The sequence below is a fragment of the Phoca vitulina genome, unplaced genomic scaffold (assembly GCF_004348235.1).
Source record: "Phoca vitulina isolate PV1807 unplaced genomic scaffold, GSC_HSeal_1.0 scaffold31, whole genome shotgun sequence".
Taxonomy (NCBI): Eukaryota; Metazoa; Chordata; class Mammalia; order Carnivora; family Phocidae; genus Phoca; species Phoca vitulina.
In genome coordinates, this window is record NW_022589734.1 from 20,223,115 (window position 1) to 20,244,242 (window position 21,128).

Consider the following 21,128-nt stretch of genomic DNA (forward strand, 5'->3'; position numbering starts at 1 on the left):
CAGGTGCCCTGGAGTCTCTTCGCAGGGATGCATGCTGATCCTCGCACAGGGCTCCTCGCAGCTCTCCTTGCCACCCTCAGACCTCCGGTCTTCCCCTTCATGCAGAAGAACCTGGGCTCTCAAGCCCGTTTCGTCCTCTCCTCACTAGACCCTGAACTGCTGGAGATCAGGGACTGTCCTTTTATCTTTCTTTTTCCTTGTGTCTGGCATGTGGTGAGTGAAGGAGTGATAGAATGAAGAAACGAAATGCTGAATTACTGACTTTATTGATAGACAGAAGTTCTTAGCAGTGAGCCCAGAAACTTGTTCTGGCAGTAAGCATAATAAAGGAAACTCACTGGACCTGAACTCAAGTGGGAATTTCTTGACTGGTTTTGTACGGCCGGTTCATCGGGGTGTGGTAGCTTGTTGTGCCTGGATTCACTTTGAAGAAATGACTGCTCTGTGATCATCTGCCTCGGGTACCTACTCTGCTTGTCACTGTTACAGATGGTGAGAAATGTTTACCCTTTGGACTCTTCTGGGTGCAGTGAGGACCACTCCCCTTTCAGTAACATTCTTTCTCATGGGGCATAAAATGTGCAATTATGTTCTAGTTTTTGTTTAGTTAAAATACAGTTGGGTCTTGAGATCCTGAGACTATACCCCAGTTACTTTGGATTTGAATGTCGGCAGATATCCCCAGTTACATATTTGAATACATTTGGATGGTTTTTTTCAGATCGATAAATCCCATCAAGTCTCAGAGTAACTTTATTCTCAGCTTTCAGCAGCCTCTAGCCCAGCTCTCCAAGTGCTGACGTAGTTACGTAGGTGACAGTAGCATGGCTACAGACTGCCGCTTCCTCAGCTGCTTGTTCCACAATTAGAAGAGGCGTCGTGTTGTTGAAGTTCATCACACACGTAGATCCTTGTTTGCTGAGATACTTTTATGTGATTCACCTAACCGTTCCCTAACTGTGAATACTTACAATAGATATTCTCTTCCTTGAATATTTAAGTGCAGAGAATACTCACATGCAGAGTAGTGAAGACTGGGCTTGCTTTGTACAGAAACAGATGAATTTGGCTCTCTTTTTAGTGCTGTTGTGAGGAGGGGTTTTTATGATTATATCAGTATGCATTTAGAAATGTAAAAATTAAGGGCACCTGGGTGGCTCAGTCGGTTAAGCGTCCCGACTCTTAATTTTGGCTCAGGTCACGATCTCAGAATCCTGAGCTCGAGCCCTGTATTGGGCTCTGCGCTGGGCATGGATCCTGCTTAAGATTCTCCCTCCCTCTCCCCTTCTCTTTCTGCCTCTTCCCCCCCAAAAGAAATGTAAAAGTCAGATATATATTTAAGAAATACTTTTTCATGAAAGAAGACTTTGGGTGAAGACCTGGTCATTATTATGAGTGTTTTTATATTGATTAAGCATCAAGTTGCAGGAAGGATGTAAGGAATAGGAGAAAAGAACATGGGGAGAGAAGCAACATTTGCTCCCAGCCCACTCCTTGTTAGAGAACTGTGTTTTTCTTGATATATACACGAGTTTATTACTCCGCTATTAGACTGTGCACAAAACTCAGGAAAACAGCAACTGTCAAATACTGTGTTTCGACTTTGAAGATATTCGATACATTATAATCCCTTTAAATTTCTGTGTGGTTTTAATCAAGAAATGTTTGTTCTAATTTTTATTACACGATCAAAACCCAAGTTTGATTTATGTCCTGAGATCTGATCTTCAAGGAACAGAGAATCTTGGTTGCCCATCCCAGCTCCAGCACTAACTCAGAGTGTGGACTTTGGGCCACAATTATTATATCTTCTTGAATCTCAATTTTCTCTCTTTCTCTTTTTTAAGATTTTATTTATTTGAGAGAGAGTACGAGCAGGACGAGGAGGAACAGAGGGAGAGGGAGGAGCAGACTCCCTACTGAGCAGGGAGCCCTACGTGGGGCTCGATCCCAGGATCCTGGGATCATGACCTGAGCCGAAGGCAGATGCTTAACTGACTGAGCCACCCAGGTGCTCCTCAACTTTCTCTTTTGTGAAATAAAGCAAATGATATTATATCATCTTTATTTTCTATGTTTCTGTGAATTTTAAGATTCTGTACAAATTATTTCTTGTATTTAGTAGTTAGCAGAAAAGAGGGAAAGGTTTCTTTATATTTTACGCATTACTTAAGTTAGTCCTCTAGTCAAGGGTATGTCTCTAATTTAGAAATATGTTTCAAGAAAATAAGAATGATTATATTGAATTAACTTTACATGTAATTTTTGTTTTAATTAACATTTCAAGGCTATCTAAAATGAGGACATAGAAACTCATGCTACTTTAAAGTTTCTTAAGGTATTTTTGTTACCAACATTCATATTTGAAGGATAAAAGCTTTTAAAAATATGTCTGTGCTGGGTTTTTTCCTAAAGAAATTGTTTTACAGGCTTTTATTAACCTGAACAAAGTTCACTAGACAAAAAGAACAGGATGTAAGAAGGGAATGTTTGGAACAAGAGGACTCAGAGAGATTGTGTCAAAACTTTTGCTACTTTATTTGATCACATATAAAATGTGGCATTAGTATTCCATAACGAGGCTGTGATTTTTGCTTTGATTATAGTTCTGATCTACCCTAGCATTTTAAATCCAAATTCAGTAAAAGCATGAAATAGTATTCTAAATGAGTTACTTACTCAAGCATCTCTATTTTGAACTTTTCCTCTTAATTTTCTGGTGTTCTGCTTACTCCCTTAAAATCAGTCTTGGACTGTTTTATGACCTGATTTAGTGTTTATAATATGTCACCAGAGCATTTTCCCTGGATTGTTACACATACTGTCTGTACTGTTTTCAAATATAGCTAACAATACCGTGGTTAACTTGAAGTGCCGTGTAAGTGCTAACCATGATTGTTGTTAAAGTATGGTTGTCGGTGGTGATATTACCTCCTTTTTGTTTTCCACACTAACATTTTTATTCTGTGGCAATGTTTCTACATCTCTAAAGGGCCTTAAAGTTTTGTACTCAATTGGATTCTCTCCACACCTTTAGGGTCTGTTCTATCTACTGTTTTCAACGGTCACATTAGAATGCATTTCGAAAATCTCCCCCTAGCTTCATTCCCAGCTGGTGACTTGAATTTCCAGAAACTTGATGGGCATTAGTGGAACCTCAGATTTAGTGTGTCCTTTGTGAATTTGTTGTCTTCTATCTCAGTACTTAGCCAGCAGCTTCTTTGAGCCAAATCTGACCTGCTGCCTGTTTTTGTAAATGAAGCTTTATTGGAACACACACACACATACACACACACACGTGAGTATGATGTATGATTGATTTTGCATTAAAGTGGCAGAGTTAAGACTCTTCCCGCAGAGGACCTGTGAGTAGCAAAGCCTAAGCTATTTACTATGTAGCTCTTTATCTAAGATGTTTGCTGATCCCTTTTAGACCTTTGATTACTCCTTGGGGTTTTCCCTCAAGTATATTCTAGCAAGAAAACTAATTTCCTTTCCTTTAATCTTTCTTTTTTTGGATCTTCCACATGCATTCAGTCATCATATCCTTTTGCCTAGAGTATTAATTTCCTCACCTCTTGATTTCTTTTCCCCTTGTGTTTCATTTTATATCTTGCCACCAATGTCATATTCTTAAAATTTGGTTCTATCTACTGTATGTCCACGCTGCCACCAAACACTTCCCCATTGCCCACGAACCTAAATAGAAACTCTCCAGCCTCTTTCTTAAGTCTCCTTCCATAATAGAAGCTTTACTAGTCTCCCTAAAATAGGAATTCTGTAGTGTAACACTTTCCTCCTCCTTTTTACCTTCTTGTCTTCGTCCATGCTGGAATAGCTGCCTGGTGCTTTCTCTGCCCTGAGTTCCACCTTGTAGGAGTTTGTTTGGAAGCCTTGTACTATCTTTTTCTGTCTGCATATTCCTTTCTTCTCCCGGATATATATGTTGCCTGTGTATCTTTCTGTCACTAGGGGCATTTTATTTGCTGCTGTGTTGTTGGTGTTCTTTTACATCTCATCCATTATAAACCATAAGCTTGTTGAGTACAGGGTGCATGTCTTCTTCTTCACTGTGTTCCCTTAAGCTCTTAACATCATGTCTTAGATGTGCTTAATAATTAAGTAATTGAGTCACATTATAGGAGGCAGGCCTTTTAATTTGAATGTAATTATTGGTGACCTTACAGACTCCCTTGGATGTTTACTGTGATTATAGGTGTTATAGCTAAAATTCTTGAGGAAACCGGTTATTACTTCCTCATACAGATTGTTCATGTAAATGGAAAAATTTTTTTTGTTGTTGTCTGATAAGGTATTTCACATTTACCAAAAGAAAACTATTTGTGTGCAATGATGTGCACGGCACTGATAAAAAAGTAAAACCAGGTGGTAGAGCCAGGCAGTAATTCTCTTGGATATGTTAAGCAATCTATCAAACTCAAATTTTTTTTGATTCCATTAACAAGTTTTTTTTTCCCCAGGATTCCAAATGGAAAAATTATACCAAAGCTCTCTAATAAGTTATAGAAATGATGTTAAAATAGTATTTTATTCTCTACTTGCGGATTATGTTAAAATAGTATTTTATTCTCTACCTATTCATTTAACCACTCTCTGCATACTTTCCAGAAGGTTTTGATGTGGCTGTTGATCATAAGTAGCTAGTTCTGTTAATCCCAGGGGTTTTTTTGGCCGCCATTTCTGAGTTTGTACTCTTGAAAAGGTTGCAAAAACAAGAGTGCCAGGTGTAGAGACTTTTTACTTCATAGTGGTGTGTTCTAAAAGTTACATGTCCTGAAACTGGGCTGCTGATACCCTTAACTTCCTCAATTGATTTTGGAAAGGTAAAGATTGCCAGTGGGGCCAGGAACACAGTTGGTGCATAAAGCCTAGTACTGAGCATCCAGAAAAACAAAAAAAGGAAACAAAGCATAACTATACCCCAAAACCTGTATACTTGAAAAAGAACTGAAGGCTTGAAAATTTCATTTTAAAGTGGGCAAAGGTTGTGAATAGTTTCTAGAAAAAGATACCAGCTCTGCTTGGTTGACCACTGTCTTCTAGCACGGCATCAGTGTTTGCTGTATACATGTATGCCAGATGAATGAGTAGTGCCTAAAGTAGATCCCAGCCCCTCCTAAGTAAAGACGTGCTAAATAACCAGACCTGTATACCTTTGAGTCAGCATTTCTACTTCTTAGCATTTATCTAGGGAAATAGACATCTTAGCATAGATTTCACATCTGGGTTTCCATAACCCAGAAACACTTCCTCAAATACTCAAAGATATCTATCCATGCACATATATATGTACATGTGTATGTATATACACATACATGTATATGTTGTATGTATATGCATGCTCATTGTAAAACCATTTGTAATAGTGAAAGATTGGAAACACCCTAAATGCTGATTAGAACAGGAACAGTTAAGTTATAGTATATCCACATTGTAATGGGTAAAAAGGATGAGATTGATCTTTAGGTAAAGATGTGAAAGAAAAGATACATGATGTATTTGTAAAGCAAAATGTAGTTTCATCTTTATGTGTAAGTACTGAGCACAGGTCTAGTTACACAATAGACTTGCACATGTGAGGGCTGGGCTGGAAGTTCGCATAAGCACCCTATAAGCTTAAGCATAGGTCTCTGGGGAGCAGAACTGGGGAGATGTGTGAATTCCCAGGATAGAGGGGGTATTATACCTTCTATTTTTTAAACTTTTTGCAGTTTTTTTTTTTTTTTTAAGTGTATTTTACTTTTATGTTGGTCAAAACACTGGGAAGTCATAGAATGAGTTTTAGGTACATTTTCGTTAATATTTAAAATAACTTATCTGTGTAGAAAGTGGCTTTTTTTTATTATGTTCAGTTAGCCAACATATAATACATCATTAGTTTTTGATGTAGTGTTCAACGATTCATTAGTTGCATGTAACACCCAGTGCTCATCACCACACGTGCCCTCCTCAATACCCATCACCCGGTTACCCCATCCCCCAACCCCCCTCCCTTCTTCAACCCTCAGTTTGTTTCCCGGAGTCCAGAGTCTCTCATGGTTTGTCTCCCTCTTTCATTTCTCCCCCATCAGTTTTCCCTCCCTTCCCCTGTGGTCCTCCCCACTATTCCTTATGTTCCACATATGAGTGAAACCATATGATAATTGACTTTCTCTGCTTGAGTTATTTCACTTAGCATAATCCCCTCCAGTTCCATCTCGATGCAAATGGTAGGTATTCATCCTTTCTGATGACTGATTAATATTCCATTGTATATATGGACCACATCTTCTTTATCCACAGTAGCCAAACTGTGGAAGGAGCCGAGATGTCCTTCAATAGAAAGTGGCTTTTAAGCATAATTTATGTCCTTGAGAATTCTGTATAAGTAAATTTTTTGGTTTTGTAATGGGACAATAACGAAAGACATGATCAGGTTGGACGGCTGTTGTATTCTCTAATGGTAGGACCAATAGATGCACAGTGCAGGAGTCTTATTATAATATGTTTTCTTTTAGTAGTCGTAAGAAAATCCAGTTTCATAGTAGAAGGGCTTGTTAGGATTTGAACGCTTTACATGTACTAACATCAGTTTCAAGGGTACACTTGTGAGCAAAAGAATCACACTGTTTTCTCTTCAATCTTTCAGAAAAGCTCAAGAGGAGAACAAGAAGATAGTGCTCGCTGGCTGTGTTCCTCAAGCCCAGCCTCGGCAGGACTACCTTAAAGGACTGAGTGTCATAGGGGTAAGCTCGTACAAAAGAACATTTTTGGCTGTCGAAACGTATACTTGGTCCACATTTGATTTGCTCTTTCTGTGTTACTTACAAGCTGTGTTACACTTCTGACTGTCTCTCCTCAACATACTGGCCCCATTGCTGCTGAAATTTCGTCATGTCTCTGTAACTTTTCACCTTAGTGCAAAAAATATATCCTTGATTCTCTCGTTAAGAAGAAAAAGTACCAAACACAATAAAAAGCCGTATGGAATTGAAGTCCCTTCCTAATACCTGGCCTTTGTCTGCCTGTCCAGCACCATTTCTTGCTATATTATTGTAATTTTCCCATCCCACTGAACTCCTTGTCATTCCCCCAGTACACAGATGCTTTTTTTTGGAATGCGCCCCTTCCCGTACACTCATCCCCCAAGTCGCTCCGCCGTTACCCGCTCTGTAAAGCCTCCTCTGACCACTCAGTGCGGTCTTCCCGTCATCCCTGGCCTTGGTTCCCTCTGCTGACTGTGCTTAACCTGTCATCTGCCCTCTCAGCACTTCACAGGGTTGTGATTTTACAATCACTTTATCTCATTTTCTGATGAAGGCCACCTTTCTACTTAAATTACTAACTTCACAGTGACCGATTTTCAATCTTTTTTTAAGCTGACCATGTTTCTCCAACCATTCCCGTGATGCCTGACATACAGTCGGCACTCAGTAAGTGTTTGGTGACTGACTGAATGAGAGAATCTTCCTGCTCTTAGCATCGTGAAGTCAGGAGACGTGCTGTCTGTTATCGGTCTTATTCTTTGTGGCCATCACTATTCACAGAATGCCCAAAGGTCGTTAGCATTCAGTTGGTATTTGTTGACCACATGGTGGTGCTTCATCCTTCCCACCATTCTTCTAGGGCTGTACTCAATATGCTCAGGAATCCTCTTTAAAAAAAGACTTTATTAATTTAAGAAAAACATATGTATATAATATATATATAAAAATAGAGTCCACTCATAGAAAAATTATATGAATAATTGGCATCTGGAATGAGATTTATTGGATTTTTCCTTATTTGATGTACAACAGTACTGTTGACGACTTTTGTTTTTTTTTTTTTTTTTTAAAAATTTTTTTTTTTTTTTTAAGTAGTCTCTGTATCCAACGTGGGGCTTGAACTTACAACCCTGAGATCAAGCGTCATATGCTCTACCAACTGAGCCAGCCAGTTGCCCTGCTATTGACAACTTCTAATACTGTATTCTCAGTGTAATGAACTTGTTTTCTGCTGTCAAATCCTTGCCCCACTAGCAAATTTAATAATCTTTGAACAAACATTCTCGTGTGAAACAGAACCTCAGTGTTTGAGAAGTTTAGTTTGTTTTCACCATTTGTCTGTTTACTTTTTGATTTCTCTTGGTTTAAGAAATGACATGAATATGGGCTCCTGAGGTATCTATTCATGTGAGACTAACTTTCTCCATAAACATAGTCCTGCTGTGTTAGGGAAATAGGAAACTCGTTAGAATTCTGTTTTAGGATGGAATGTGGCAAAAGCATAGGATTCATCTTAAATTTCATTTCTAGGAGTTAAGTTACTGGAATAGGATAATTTCTTTAGTATGACAAAGCCTCTTGTTTGTGTACATTATGGTAATATTTTCCTGAACTCCACTGTGTGTAGTGAAGAGCTCAGTATATGTTGGGATGTAGGGGAGATTCTAAGGGAGCATGCCCAGTGCTGCTAATGGGGAAGAGATTTTCCGGGATGAATAACATCTCCCCCCTCCCCATTTAGTCTAGTACCCTTTTTGTTCCATCATCGAATCTCACTTAATTACCACTAAAATTCTTTAGATTTATGTATTTTGTTTCTTTATAATTAGAGAAATAACTTAAGATCACATATTTAAAAATGGAAATAGAATATTCATAATTCCATCACTGAAACATGATAATTATAACTTTGCTTATTCCCTTTAGACTTTTTTTTTCCCATTGTGGGTTTTTTTTTTTTTAATGTAATCTTTACACCCAATATGGGGCTTTAACTCACAGCCCTGAGACCAAGAGTCACAAGCTCTTCCAGCTGAGCCAGCCAGGTGCCCCCCACAAAGGGCTTTTTATTTTAATTTCAAATTAGTATGTTGTGAAAAGTTTACAAAAGTGAAATCACACTATTAGTAACAGTATTTGAGTTGTAATCTGTCTTCAGCAGGTAGTATTATTATTAAAATATAGGATTATTCTTTGTAAACATCATTTTATAGAGCAGTTGTTTCTTTGGCACTATATGACATTTATCATAACTGACTCTTCATGTATAAAAGTTATGTTCACAGAACCTAAAATTAAAAAAATCTGAAGTAGGAAACCAAAATTATCTATAATTGGTGTCTGAAAAGACCTGTTTCTGAAGTTAATTGTTAGAATTGCTACAAAAACAGAAACCTTCTGAAGAATAGTGAATTTAACCGAAATAAAGAAATGAATTATATTGATTTAGACAAGAAAAAAATTCTGAAGTGTGAAAAAAATATGAAGATACTTAAATTCATTGACTTAGGAAACTAGTTTTAGGGATTGTACTGCGGTTTTTTTTTTTTTTTTACAGACGGAGTGAAAACTGTTATTTCCTCATGCAGTTCCGCTCACAGAATAACTGTGACGCAGGGCTTTAATAGAGGTGGAAGAAAGAACCCATGTAACTGCATTCTGTGCTTCTGCCGTCTGCTAGGATTTGTCTGTGTCACCCCACAGTACAGGGAGGGTGTGTCGATTCTTTGGACCGAGTGATAGAAATAAAAAGGTAGTGCACACCTGAATTAAAAAGACATATTGTCCCCATGTGTGCAGGTACTCATGGAGTAAGCGTTTAACAAAGAAGATTTTTAATAATTAAGAAGGATATTACTACCGTTGTCAGGTGAATTTTCATCAATATCAGCCTTTAGAAATGGGAAGTTCAGTTTGTTTTCATAATCAGAGAGAGCAGCGTAGTGAGGACACAGCAATCAGTTGTCAGACCCCTGGGCATTTTATTATCTTCTCTCTGACTGTCTCCTGGAACTATCTAGTTGTAATTAATATTATTTGTGTGGTGCTGAATGAAAAGAAAATAACAGAATATCAAAACCTACCAACCTCTGGGTCCAGAAGAACTGGCTTTGGTGGCCATAACCTCTACACTTTTCCCATTCTGGAGCACAAAAATGTCTAATTTTTTTTTACATTGGGAGAAGAGAGAGGAAAGATTTAAAAATATCCATGTCTTCGATAGAAAGACCTTTTTGTAACCACAACTTCTTTCCTAGAATGATTAAATGAAATTTTATTTAATATCTAGGACATATGTATTTATAGGTAACCTGTACAGAATCGGGATCTTTTTAATTTTTTTCAGGATCGTGAAACATTTTACCTCACAGTGAAAAATGTCATCATGTCTCTTGGGGCAGATAGTTATGGTTAACCATCGCCCTTGGAAGGTGTTTTCATGCAGTGTCATTTTTTAAAGTCACTGCTGTTGTTTACTTTGGTTACTCTGTGTCTGGCTGTAGGTGGTTCCAAGATCTTGTGAGTATACTTTTGAATGTTCCTTTCCTTCTCTTCAGCTCATTTGTTGGCAGGAAAGTTTCGTTTAGATTAGTCAACCAGAAAGCATGATGTTCTCTGTTAAAGTCTGGTAGAAAAAACGAAGAGTAGACTTCAGGACTCAAAAGCCTGACTTCAAATCCCTGGGCTGCCACATCATTTTCCCTTTAATAAGTACTTACTGGAGACCTATTATGTGGTAGCTGCTAGGTGCTAGGAACGCGGCAGTGTATCAGATCATCCAAGATCCCTGTCCTCACCGTTCCAGTTCTTAGTGATATCTGATTCAAGTCTAGAACATCCCTTGTCCTAGAGGATGTGGTGGGATGGGTCCCTAAGACCAAGGGAAGATTGGCTAGTTGGGAATCTCCTCTTAAGGCTGAGATATACTTTGAGAAAATACACTTCCTGTCCATCATTAGAAGTTGTGTTGGGGATAGGTGGGTGAGACAATACTGATTTGCTTCAGTTCTTCTTAAGGTAGGGTTATTTCTCCATGATTGCAGGAGTCATTATTAATATGTGTGACATTTATTAGGAAGGTTGGTTTGTACTCTGTTTAGGAAAGCATGTTTACAAAATTGTACATTTTGTGTTGATTTTCTGTGCTAATTACTGAACAAGGACTGCATTTGAACTTGATCTTGTTGATTCATTAGGCTTATCTTTGTGACTGTATACTCTAGAAATCCTAAATAAACTTCATTAATACACAGGTTATAACATTAGAAAACATGCAGTTCACAGCAGAATATATAATTTGATGTCAGAAACTTTGTAAATGACAGGACTTCCTGATTTGTCAGGTGTGAGCCCTGTGGGCAGGCATACGGCTCTCTTTGGAGAGCTGAACAAAAGCGCTGCTTACCACAGGCATCCACTTATTTCAGGGACTGTTAACCACGTTGATTGGCAGTGGTTTAAACATCTTTTCAGGCAGGCTGCCCTAATACTGGAGTCACACAGCATGGTGAGTATTTCGAATGTGGACACTTTAATTTTGAAAATTACGTGTATAAATAAAGTAGCATTTGAAAGAGGCTATATTTGAGAATATTTCTGTCATATATTGCAAAAGGTAAATGAATTCATGAAGTGGAACAGTGTCACAGTAATCACGGCATTGATATCGAGGGCAAAGCTTGAGAAATTGTGTCTCCCTGTTTGTCTCTACTTCATGGCTTCCTGTATGTCATCTTGTTATAGTACCTTTTTTTTTTTTTTTTTTTACCTGTAATTGTCAAAAAGGCACTATCTTACCAGAATGACATGTAAATTTAAAAACCCACTGAGGTCTGTACCTTCTTAGATCTGTTTTTTGTTTTGTTTTGTTTTGTTTTGTGCTTTAAAAAACGCTATTACTTTATTAACTACCAGACGGACTGGCCTGCACAGGGGGTGGTGGACACTCTGGGCTCAGGGTCCGTGGAGGATGTGAGGAGGACGTGATGATTGGGAGGCTGTTTTGAAGGAAAGAGGTGGTCTGGAGGCCAAGGCCCAAGAGCCCCTCTGATTTACTTCCGGAAATGGGTAGACCTTGTAAAGGAGTCATGGCAAGCTATGGCCATGCCACCAATAAGATTAAGAAATTCTTGGAAATCTAGCTGCCCATCAGCGTTGAGGTCCAGTTTCTTCATCATGCGATCAAGGACACCAGGGTCCTGGTTCTTTGTGAAGGCAGCCAGTTCTGTATTCATGAAGGTTAGGAACTCTGTCTTGGAGAGTGTGCAGTTGTTACCCTCCTTTCCAGCAAACTTCTGGAAAACAGCAATCAGAGACTCGATGCACCGCTCGGTCTCAGTAGGGCTGGACATTTTTGCCATGTGTTCACGGGGTGGGCGAGGACCGTGCGTCTGGCGGCGGAGGCGCTGCCAGATCTGTTGTTTTTATTTCTTTTATGGCCTTTTCTAGTTTTACCTGTATGTGTACACATTCTTCAATTATTCAAATATAAAAAAAAGTAAAAAGTAGTGTATCATAGTAGTTAAGAGCATGGATTCAGGAGCTAGATTACATAGATTCATATCCCTGAGGCACCACGTATTAGCTTTGTGACCTTGTACAAGTCACTTAACCTCTCTCTGCCTCAGTTTCTTCCTCTTTGGATGGGCGATAATAATAGAATCTCACTGAGTTTTGTAAGGGTTAAATCAGTTAATACATGTCACGTGGTTAGCATGGTGCCCGGCATATAGTAAGTGCTCTCTCTGTATTAGCTTTATTATTATTATTATTTTAATTTTTGTTTCATTCACTTGCTAGTAGAATGAGCATTGAGCACACCTCTGTACCTGGAACAAGAACTATTTGCTAGAGACACAGAGCTGAATAAAATGTCTTTTCCCTAAAAACAGTGAAATCTGAAGAGAGCCACAAATAATCATGATAAATATGCAGAGGGATAAAGTCCTGTGGGCACACAGTGGATGAAGCCGTCCTTGACTTGGGCTTGAAAGCCTGAGTAGTGGTTTGATGGAGAGAGGATGAAAGGCTTTCAGCAGAGCAACAATGTATCTAAAGAAAAGCATGTGTGCATAAGGGCACCTGGAAGGGAGAGGAATGGCGAGTAGTGTGTCCTGACCTGAGTGTAATTTGGGGGAGGGGTAAGTTTAAGAGGTGTAGTTTGGAGCAATGCAGATAAGTGATAAATAGGCTAGGGTGAGGGGAGAGGAGTTTGCAGTGCATGGAATGCTTACGTCAGACCCAGTAGGACAGGGTGAGAGACTGTGGGGAGTCGCATAGCCTGGAAAAGTGATGATTAGAAGCAGTGTGATCTATGCCCTGTATTCATTATTTGTTAATTACTTTCTTGTATGTTATTTATACTGATCTTTTTTCTTTAAGTCAGATTTAATGAGGCATAATTAATAAAGAAATTTATCTTTGATGAATTTTGACAAATGTACACTGTTGTATAAGCACGATAAGAATTAAGATACAGAACATTTCCATTGCTCCAGAAAGTTCCCTTGTGTCCTTTTGTAGTTGAGCCCCCCCCCCCCCCCGCCCAATTCCCACCCCACCAAACACACATACCCACAGTCCTTGGCAACTGTTGTTCTGATTTCTGTCCTTACAGTTTTGCCATTTTCAGAATGTCATAGAAATGAAATTTTATGTTACTTCTTGATTTTTTTCACTTAGCCTAATGCATTCAGTTTTCATCCATGTTGTGATTATTAATAGTTCGTTACTGTTTATTGCCTAGAATTATTTCACTTTAGGGATGGGCCACAGTTTATCTGTTCACCAGTTGATAGAAATTTGTGTTATTTACAGTCTTGGGCTCTTAAGAATCAAGCTCCTGTAAGCATTCACGCGGAGATCTTCATGGGGATATGTGTTTGCGCTCTCTTGGGTCAATACCCAGGAGTGGTATTGCCTTCAGTCGTATGGTAAACATCTGCTCTGCCTTTTAAGAAACTGCCAGAGTGTTTTCCAGAACTGCTCTCCCATTTTGTTTCGCACCAGCTGGTCCATTTGCTTCGCACCCTCACTGAAAGTTGGTACGGCCAGTATTTTAATCTTAGCAGTTGTACTAGCTTGTGTCGTGATATCTCTTTGTGGTTTTTAATTTGCTTTTCTCTCTTGACTGATGATGTTCAGTGTATTTTCATGTGATTATTTGCCATCGGTAGATCTTTGGTAAAGTGTTCAACTCTTTTGCCACTTGCCCCTCTCTTTTGGTGATGTTGAGTTAGGAAACTATTTCTTAGGAGACCACACACACACACAACTGTTTCTTAGGACATGAAAGAGAAGAAGTTGATAAATTGGACTTCATCAAAATTAAATATTTTTGCTTCTCAAAAGAAACTATTAAGGAAATGAAAAGGTAAGCCACAGACTGTGGGGAAAAGAGTTGCAAAATACATTATCTCCTAAACAGTTTATATCCAGAATATGTAAAGGACTCCTACAACCAAACAGTAGGAAATCAACCTATTTTAACATGGGGGAAAGATTTGTCTGTCTTTCTATCATTTTTCATTACCTTTTAAAATTTTGATATATTAGAAACTTGGAAATTTGGGGTAGGGGAAGTGATGAATCAGCAATGAGGTTCTTCTTTGGTTTCCAAACTTAAAATTTATATTCCCAGGAACTCAGAACAGGTCTGATAAAGTATGCATTGCTCTCTTTCTGTTTTAAACCTTTTCTTTTTAAAGTATGAAAAGGATTTATTCAACTTTCCGGTTTATTTGCACTTTACTCTGATGGACACTCCTTTAAAGCCAGGGACTTTATTATTATTTTATATTTTTAGATATTTTACATTACTTTAGGTGCTTATTTAGTATGGTGTCTGGCTCAATAAATATTTGTTGAGTGACTGTTAAAGATAAGGTATGCATTTAACTAAATTTTTTCCATATTGTTCTGTTTTTCCCACAGCATTTGTTTTTAAATTTTTCTTTTCCTGTTTCATGAGGCTGACGCTATCATATGTTGGTTTCTTAATTAACGCATCAGTTTTGTACGCCACATATATAACGAATTGCCACACATATAGTTGTTTATACACAATACACAATAAATACACAGCGTGTGTTTATTATTTTACAGTTCTGGAGACCAGGAGTTGGACATGGGTTTTACTGGACTAAAATCAAGGTGTTGACAGGGCTTTGTTCTTTTCTGGAGGCTCTGTGAGAGGGTCTTTCTCATTGCCTTTTGCAGATTTTTGAGGCCACACACATTCCGTGATGGGGGGCCCAGTCTTCCATGTTCCAAGCCAGCAGTGCTCTCTCTGACCTTTTTATCAATGTCTGTCTCTCTGTCCCAGGCAGGGAAGACTCACCTTGTAAGGACTCATGGGAGTAGATTGAACCCATCTAGAGAATCCAGGTTAATCTCATCACATCGGTGAGGTCTGTTTGCCAGGGTAGGGAACATATTCATAAATTCTGGGGCTTAGGACTTGATCATCTTGCCTGAGACAGACAGCATTAATATTTATTACTTGATGTTTCACATCTCTCATGTGCGTTTGTGTTTTGGTTCTGTTATTACTCTCTTTTTAACTTTAGTATCACTTTAAAAGTAATTTTTTTTACTTCGTAATACTGTCCTGTTATTTAATATGATTATAATATTCTAATGTCCCAAATAGTGTGTCTCTGTACAATTGTGCTTAGCATGTTGAGTTTTGTTGTAATTGCTGAAAGAGTTGGTTTTTTTCCCGCTACAGAAAGTTTTATAGGTATTTTAATTGGATTTAAGAGGAAGAAGTTTCTGGTACAGATACACATTTTTCTTGGCATCCATCTAGCCTGGCCTTATCTGTCAATTAGTAAATTTTATCTCTTACTGAGTGTTAGTCACTCACTGGTACCATTTAGGTAGCAAATAAGCTTTTAGTGATGTGTGGAATGTGTGCCATATAATTTTTGATGAAAAGGCTGTTTCTACCATTGGGGAAGAATTTTTCTCAGTGAAGAGATGAAAGAAGATAAAACTGTACTGGGAAATGAGAAGGTTTTGTTCAAGAAGTTAAACCACATGTAGCATCCAATATTCTTTTGTGTACCTCATGAGCAAACTTGTGCACAGGCTTGTGAATTCAGTGTTTTTTTTCTAGTAGGGTTAGCTTAGTGACTGCTATGGACTTCCCCAAATTTTAGAGATTGGAACATTGAGCTGTCTCACAACACCATGTATAGAAGTTGGGACTTTCCTTCACAGCTTGGAGAAAAATTTTTAGAGAGGAAAATGTTTTATTTTTTTTACAGAGAAGTCAGTATTGAACTTTAACCTATCAGATGCTGATTATTGAATTAAAGTCCCATTATGGTAAAAGTAAAAAGTTCGGACTTTGATGGAAAGACTTTATATAGTATAGTTCTTAACAGAGATAGAAAGGCATTTCTTTTTAAAGGTTGATAGAGTTTTTAGGTGGTTTTGAGGTTTTGGTCTGATATTTCTTAATTAGAATGGTAATGACAGGTTGTCCTATTTACATACAATCAAAATTAAGAGAGCCCATGAGAGAATTCCTTTGGATCTGTGTTAAATGTGTACCTATAATGTATTAACCTCCCTTCTAAAGGATTTGAGGTGTCTTGGGATGAAGTCTAGAAATAGTAAAACCCCAGCCAGATCTGTGCAAATAGAAAAAGACTCACACCAAATAATAGAGAAATGCAGGTGAACAGTAGTCTTTGTATGATTTCAATAAAATTACCCTGAGCGATGCTTTTGAAATATTTCTGTTAACCCCACAGTGACTTCCTTGTGCAGGTAGAATAGGACCTAAACTGCATAGTATGAGGTACAACGTCTCACCTGATCTTCCTCCTCTAATTACCTGATCTCCTCTCCTGTCGCTCTGCCCCTCATTCACCATCATTTCTGTCTCAGCTCCTGGAGGTTCACATTGATGCTCCTGTTTTAGGGTTCAGGTCCCAGGATTAATGCTACCTGTTCAGAGGTTCACGTGGATCATGGTAGCGAAATTGCCCTCTCTACCTCTGGCCACTCCCAGACTCGATTTTCTTCATAGCATCTGTTATGACAAGAAATGAACATTTTCAGTTGTTTCCATGGTTTGCCCCCCGCCCCCATTAGAATGTAAGGCCCGTGAAGCAGGGACTTTGTATTTTCCACCATTATATCCCCAGAACAGTGCTTCGTGCTTTGTTGGTGCTTAATAGATATTTGTCAAGGGAATGCATGCATGCCAGTGGTGATTTGTGGGGGAAGGTTTGGGGGAGTAGTTGCTACCGGGGTCTCTTGAAAGTCCAGGTTTAGTTGGCTAGCATTCTGTGATCATTTAGTAATGACCTCCATGTGTATAGGAAAAGGAAAATTCATGAAATGTGCCACCCATGTGCCATTCCTTGATAAGATCTACTAAAAATCCTTGGCAAGACTTTAGCTGGATATCCTTGTGCCTCGGTTCCCTTAGCCTCGGAAATAACAATAGTATCTACTTGCTGGGAATGTCATGAGGATTAAAGGTAATAATGCAGGTGACGTGTTAGCACAGAGCCTGGGACATAGTAATTGCTCAGGAAATGTTAGCTGTCACTGCGTTACTACCAGTCATTAACGTATCTAGCTGCTCGTTGTTCAAAAAAAAAAAAAAAGATACTTCCAGACGCATCCTAAAGCAGAACCTCCGGCTGCAGGACAGTATCACCTTGCTCCCTGACTGGACTTTTTTTTAGGCTGGTTGGCCAAATTGTGTCTGAGGTGTGCATAAGTTTCCTAGACCTGCCATAACAGATTGCCGCAGGCCGGGTGGCCACGGGCCGGGTGGCTGTCTTAGTGCACCTCCCTTTATGGTTGCCAGTAGCCGCATGTGACTGTTTAAATTAATTAAAAGTTAGCTTCTTGGTCGCAGTAGCCACATTTCAAGTATGCAGTAGCTGCATGGGGCCGATGGCTGCCATGCTGGACGGCACAGCATATGAACGTTTCCATCATTGCAGGAAGTTCTGTTGGATAGCACTGCTCTAAACAATTAGGAAATTTCAGAAGAGCACTTTCATTTGCTTTAGGTGACGTGGTATAGGTTTGTTTCTTCAATATGTGTTCAGTTTTAAATTTGGAGTAGTTCATAATAGCCGAATAAAATATTTTTATGGATTTCTTTTAAAAATTCTGTAGCAGAGTGACTCATTAATGTTATTTATGAATTGTTTGTTCACTAACTCCTTTCTTCATTGTCGAGAACATTCGGAGTCAGTAATAGAACATACTGCATGTCTTTTTTTTTTCCTGTGTATTTATAACTAAGTGCCTGAAGGACACAAGATACTGTTTTATTTATTTTATTTGAATTATATGCCAGAAACTAAGCTCTTGTGTATTCAGGGCTACAATTTATAGTATTAATTAAGAACAGCTTTCCTTTTCTCTCCAGAATGAATTCAATATATTCTTCATTACTGTGTGTGAATCTTGAGTTTGTTCTCTCGTGATTGTTTTTTCTTCTCTCCCTGCCTCCCACGTGTGCTTTTTTTTGCCTTCTAACTCCCCTCTTCCTCTAACTCCCCCTCTCCTGACTCTTCTCACCCTTCCTTTTCTGCTTGCCTTTCTTTCTTTTTCTCCCACCACTTCCTCCAATATCCTCCTCACGAGAAATGGACACAGCACAATATTTTCTTTAAGTCATTCACTGAACTTCCCCTCGTGTGTTTGTAATCAAATGCTGTTTTTTTCTTTGTCGTAATATTTGGTAGGCCCTTCTTCTTAAAGTCCTAGAGGTCCTCCACACCACCATCCAGCGGTTAAATTATGTATAGGGAACATCGATTTTTCTACCATAAAGCAAATGTAATTGAGTACTTAAAAAATCAGAGAATATATTTTTAGCTGCATACATTCAAGCAAATTCTGTGTGACCATCAGTGCAAAAGAAGATCGCTATTTCTTCGACACATACATACACACACACACACACACACACATATTTTTAAGCTTCTATTTTGACATAATTTCACATTCACAGGAAAGTTGCAAACAAAAGGAATTACCATATACCCTTTACCCTAATTCCTCAAATGTTAGTATTTTACAACATTTGCTTATAACTCATATATATATGTATATATGTATATATGTATACACACACACACACACACGCATATACATACATTTCTTTCTGATCATTTGGAGAGTAAGATGCAAACAGATGCCCCTTTACTTCTGAATACGCATGTATTTCAAAAACAAGGATATTTTCATATACTACTATAGTATATTTATAAAAATCAGGAAATTAGCATAGCTACACTACTATAAGTTAGCATGCAGACCTTAGTCAGCTTTTGCCAGTTGTCCTAATACTGTCCTTTAGAGGGAGAGAAAGAACCCAGATGCAAAGCTGAATTCAGTTGTAGGTTTCTTTAGGCTCCTTTAATTTGGAATATTTCCTCAGTTTTTCCTTGAGTTTCATGACCTCCAGCATTAGAACATTTGACTGCCGTCAACCTGTATTATTATTATTATTTTTAAAAGATTTATTTATTTTAGAGAGAGAGAGCACGTGGGGGAAGGGGGGGAGAGGGAGAAGGAGTCATAAGCAGACTCTGAGCTGAGTGCAGAGCCTGACATGGGGCTCTATCTCACGACTCTGAGATCAGGACCTGAGTTGAAACCGAGAGTCAGAGGCTTAACTGACTGTGCCACCTAGGCGGCCCATATTATTTTTGTAATAACAGCTTTTTTGAGCTGTAATTCACACATTATACAGTGCTCTCATATAATGTGTGTAATTTAATGGTTTTTAATATATCCAGAATTCTGCCACAATCACCACAATCAATTGTAGAATTTTTTCATCCCTCCAAAAAGAAACTCAGCACTCCCTGGCAGTTTCTCTCATTTCTTTTACTGGCACCCATAGGCAGTCATGAATCTACTTTGTTGCTGGCCATTTCATATACACGGAATCATACAATATTTGACTTTTTTTGGTCTGGCTTCTTTCAATTAGCATACTGTTTTAGCATATAGTAGCCCCCCCTTATCTGTGAGTGATGTGTTCCAAGATCCCCAGTGCACACTAGAAACCGTGGATCATCTGAGCCTTATATATACTGTGTTTTTTTTCCTATACGTATATACCTATGCTAAAGTTTAGTTTATAAATTGGTGAAGCAAGAGATTAACAATTACTACTAATAAAATAGAACAATTATAATGACGTACTATAATAAAAGTATAATGCAAGGTATTGTATTACATAATGTAATATGTGATGTGGTCTGTTGCTCAAAATACCTTCATGTACTATAGTCATCCTACTGTACTCATCCTTCTTGTTGGGATGACGTGAGATGATAAAATGCCTACGTGATGAGATGAAGTGAGGTGAGTGATGTAGGCATGTGACCCAGCCTTAGGTTCCTGTTGACCTTCTGAGGATATGTCAGAGGGAGGACCATCTGGTTCTGGATTGCAGGTAAATGGAACCGTGGATAAGGGGAGGACTAGTGTATATCATGTTCCCCTTTACGGTGTAATGATATTTCGTTGTATGGATATACCACCTTTTGTTTCTTCATCAGTTGATGAGAAATGAGTAGGTTCCACCTTTTGCTTATTTTGAATAATGCTGCTATGAACATTTGTGTATAAGGTTTTGTGTAGACATGTTTTTATTTCTCTTGGGTGTATACTTAAAACTGGAATTGCTGGATCATATTGTAACTCTATGGAACTATTTGAGGCCCCACCAGACTACTTTCCAAAGCAACTCTACCATTTTACTACATTCCCACTAACAATGTAGGATGGTTCCAGTTTCTCTGTATCTTTGCCTATGCTTGTTGTTGTCTGTCCTTTTGATTGTAGCCATCCTGGTGGGTATGAAGTAGTATATCATTATGGTAAAATATATATAACATAAAAGTTGCTACTTTGATTAATTTTAGGTGTGTTTCAGTGGCTTTAAGTGCTTTCACACTGTTGTGCAACCATCACCACCATTCACTTCCAGGATGTCTTAATTTTTAACAAACTGAAAATCTAGACCCATTAAACAATAGCTCCCTATTCCTCCATTGCGATTTTGATTTGCATTCCCTGGTTGGCTAATGATACTGAACATTTTTTTTTCATACGCTTATTAGCCATTTGTATATCTTCCTTGGCAAAGTGTCTATTCAGATAGACAGATAGACTTTGCCCATTTTAATTTCTTTTGACAATTTCATTTATTTGCTTATTTTAGAGACAGAGAGAGAGAGCAGGAGAAGGGGCAGAGGGAGAGGGAGAGAGAGAGAGTCTCAAGCAGACTCTGTGCTGAGCCTGGATCCCAATGTGGGGCTCGATCCCAGAACCCTGAGATCACGCCCTGAGCCACAATCAAGAGTT

The 21,128-nt window shown here is 38.5% G+C and overlaps 2 protein-coding genes across 5 annotated transcripts in view; one reads left to right on the top strand and one right to left on the bottom strand.

The window, feature by feature from the left end:
• Positions 1-21,128, top strand: part of CDKAL1 (CDK5 regulatory subunit associated protein 1 like 1) — a 708,317-nt gene that overhangs the window by 163,016 nt on the left and 524,173 nt on the right. For all 4 annotated transcript variants that reach the window (XM_032424786.1, XM_032424785.1, XM_032424783.1 and 1 more), the window contains one exon: positions 6,650-6,746. In XM_032424786.1, the coding sequence (XP_032280677.1) occupies positions 6,650-6,746 (97 nt within the window). The remainder of the gene's footprint in view (positions 1-6,649; positions 6,747-21,128) is intronic.
• LOC116644928 (protein S100-A11-like) lies at positions 11,657-12,480 on the bottom strand. Its single transcript, XM_032424788.1, has one exon. The coding sequence runs from the start codon at positions 12,125-12,127 to the stop codon at positions 11,819-11,821; it is 309 nt and encodes a 102-aa protein (XP_032280679.1). The 5' UTR covers positions 12,128-12,480; the 3' UTR covers positions 11,657-11,818.

Excerpts from the sequence above, each read along its gene's own strand:
- LOC116644928 (XM_032424788.1), bottom strand. The coding sequence starts at position 12,127 with ATGGCAAAAATGTCCAGCCCTACTGAGACCGAGCGGTGCATCGAGTCT.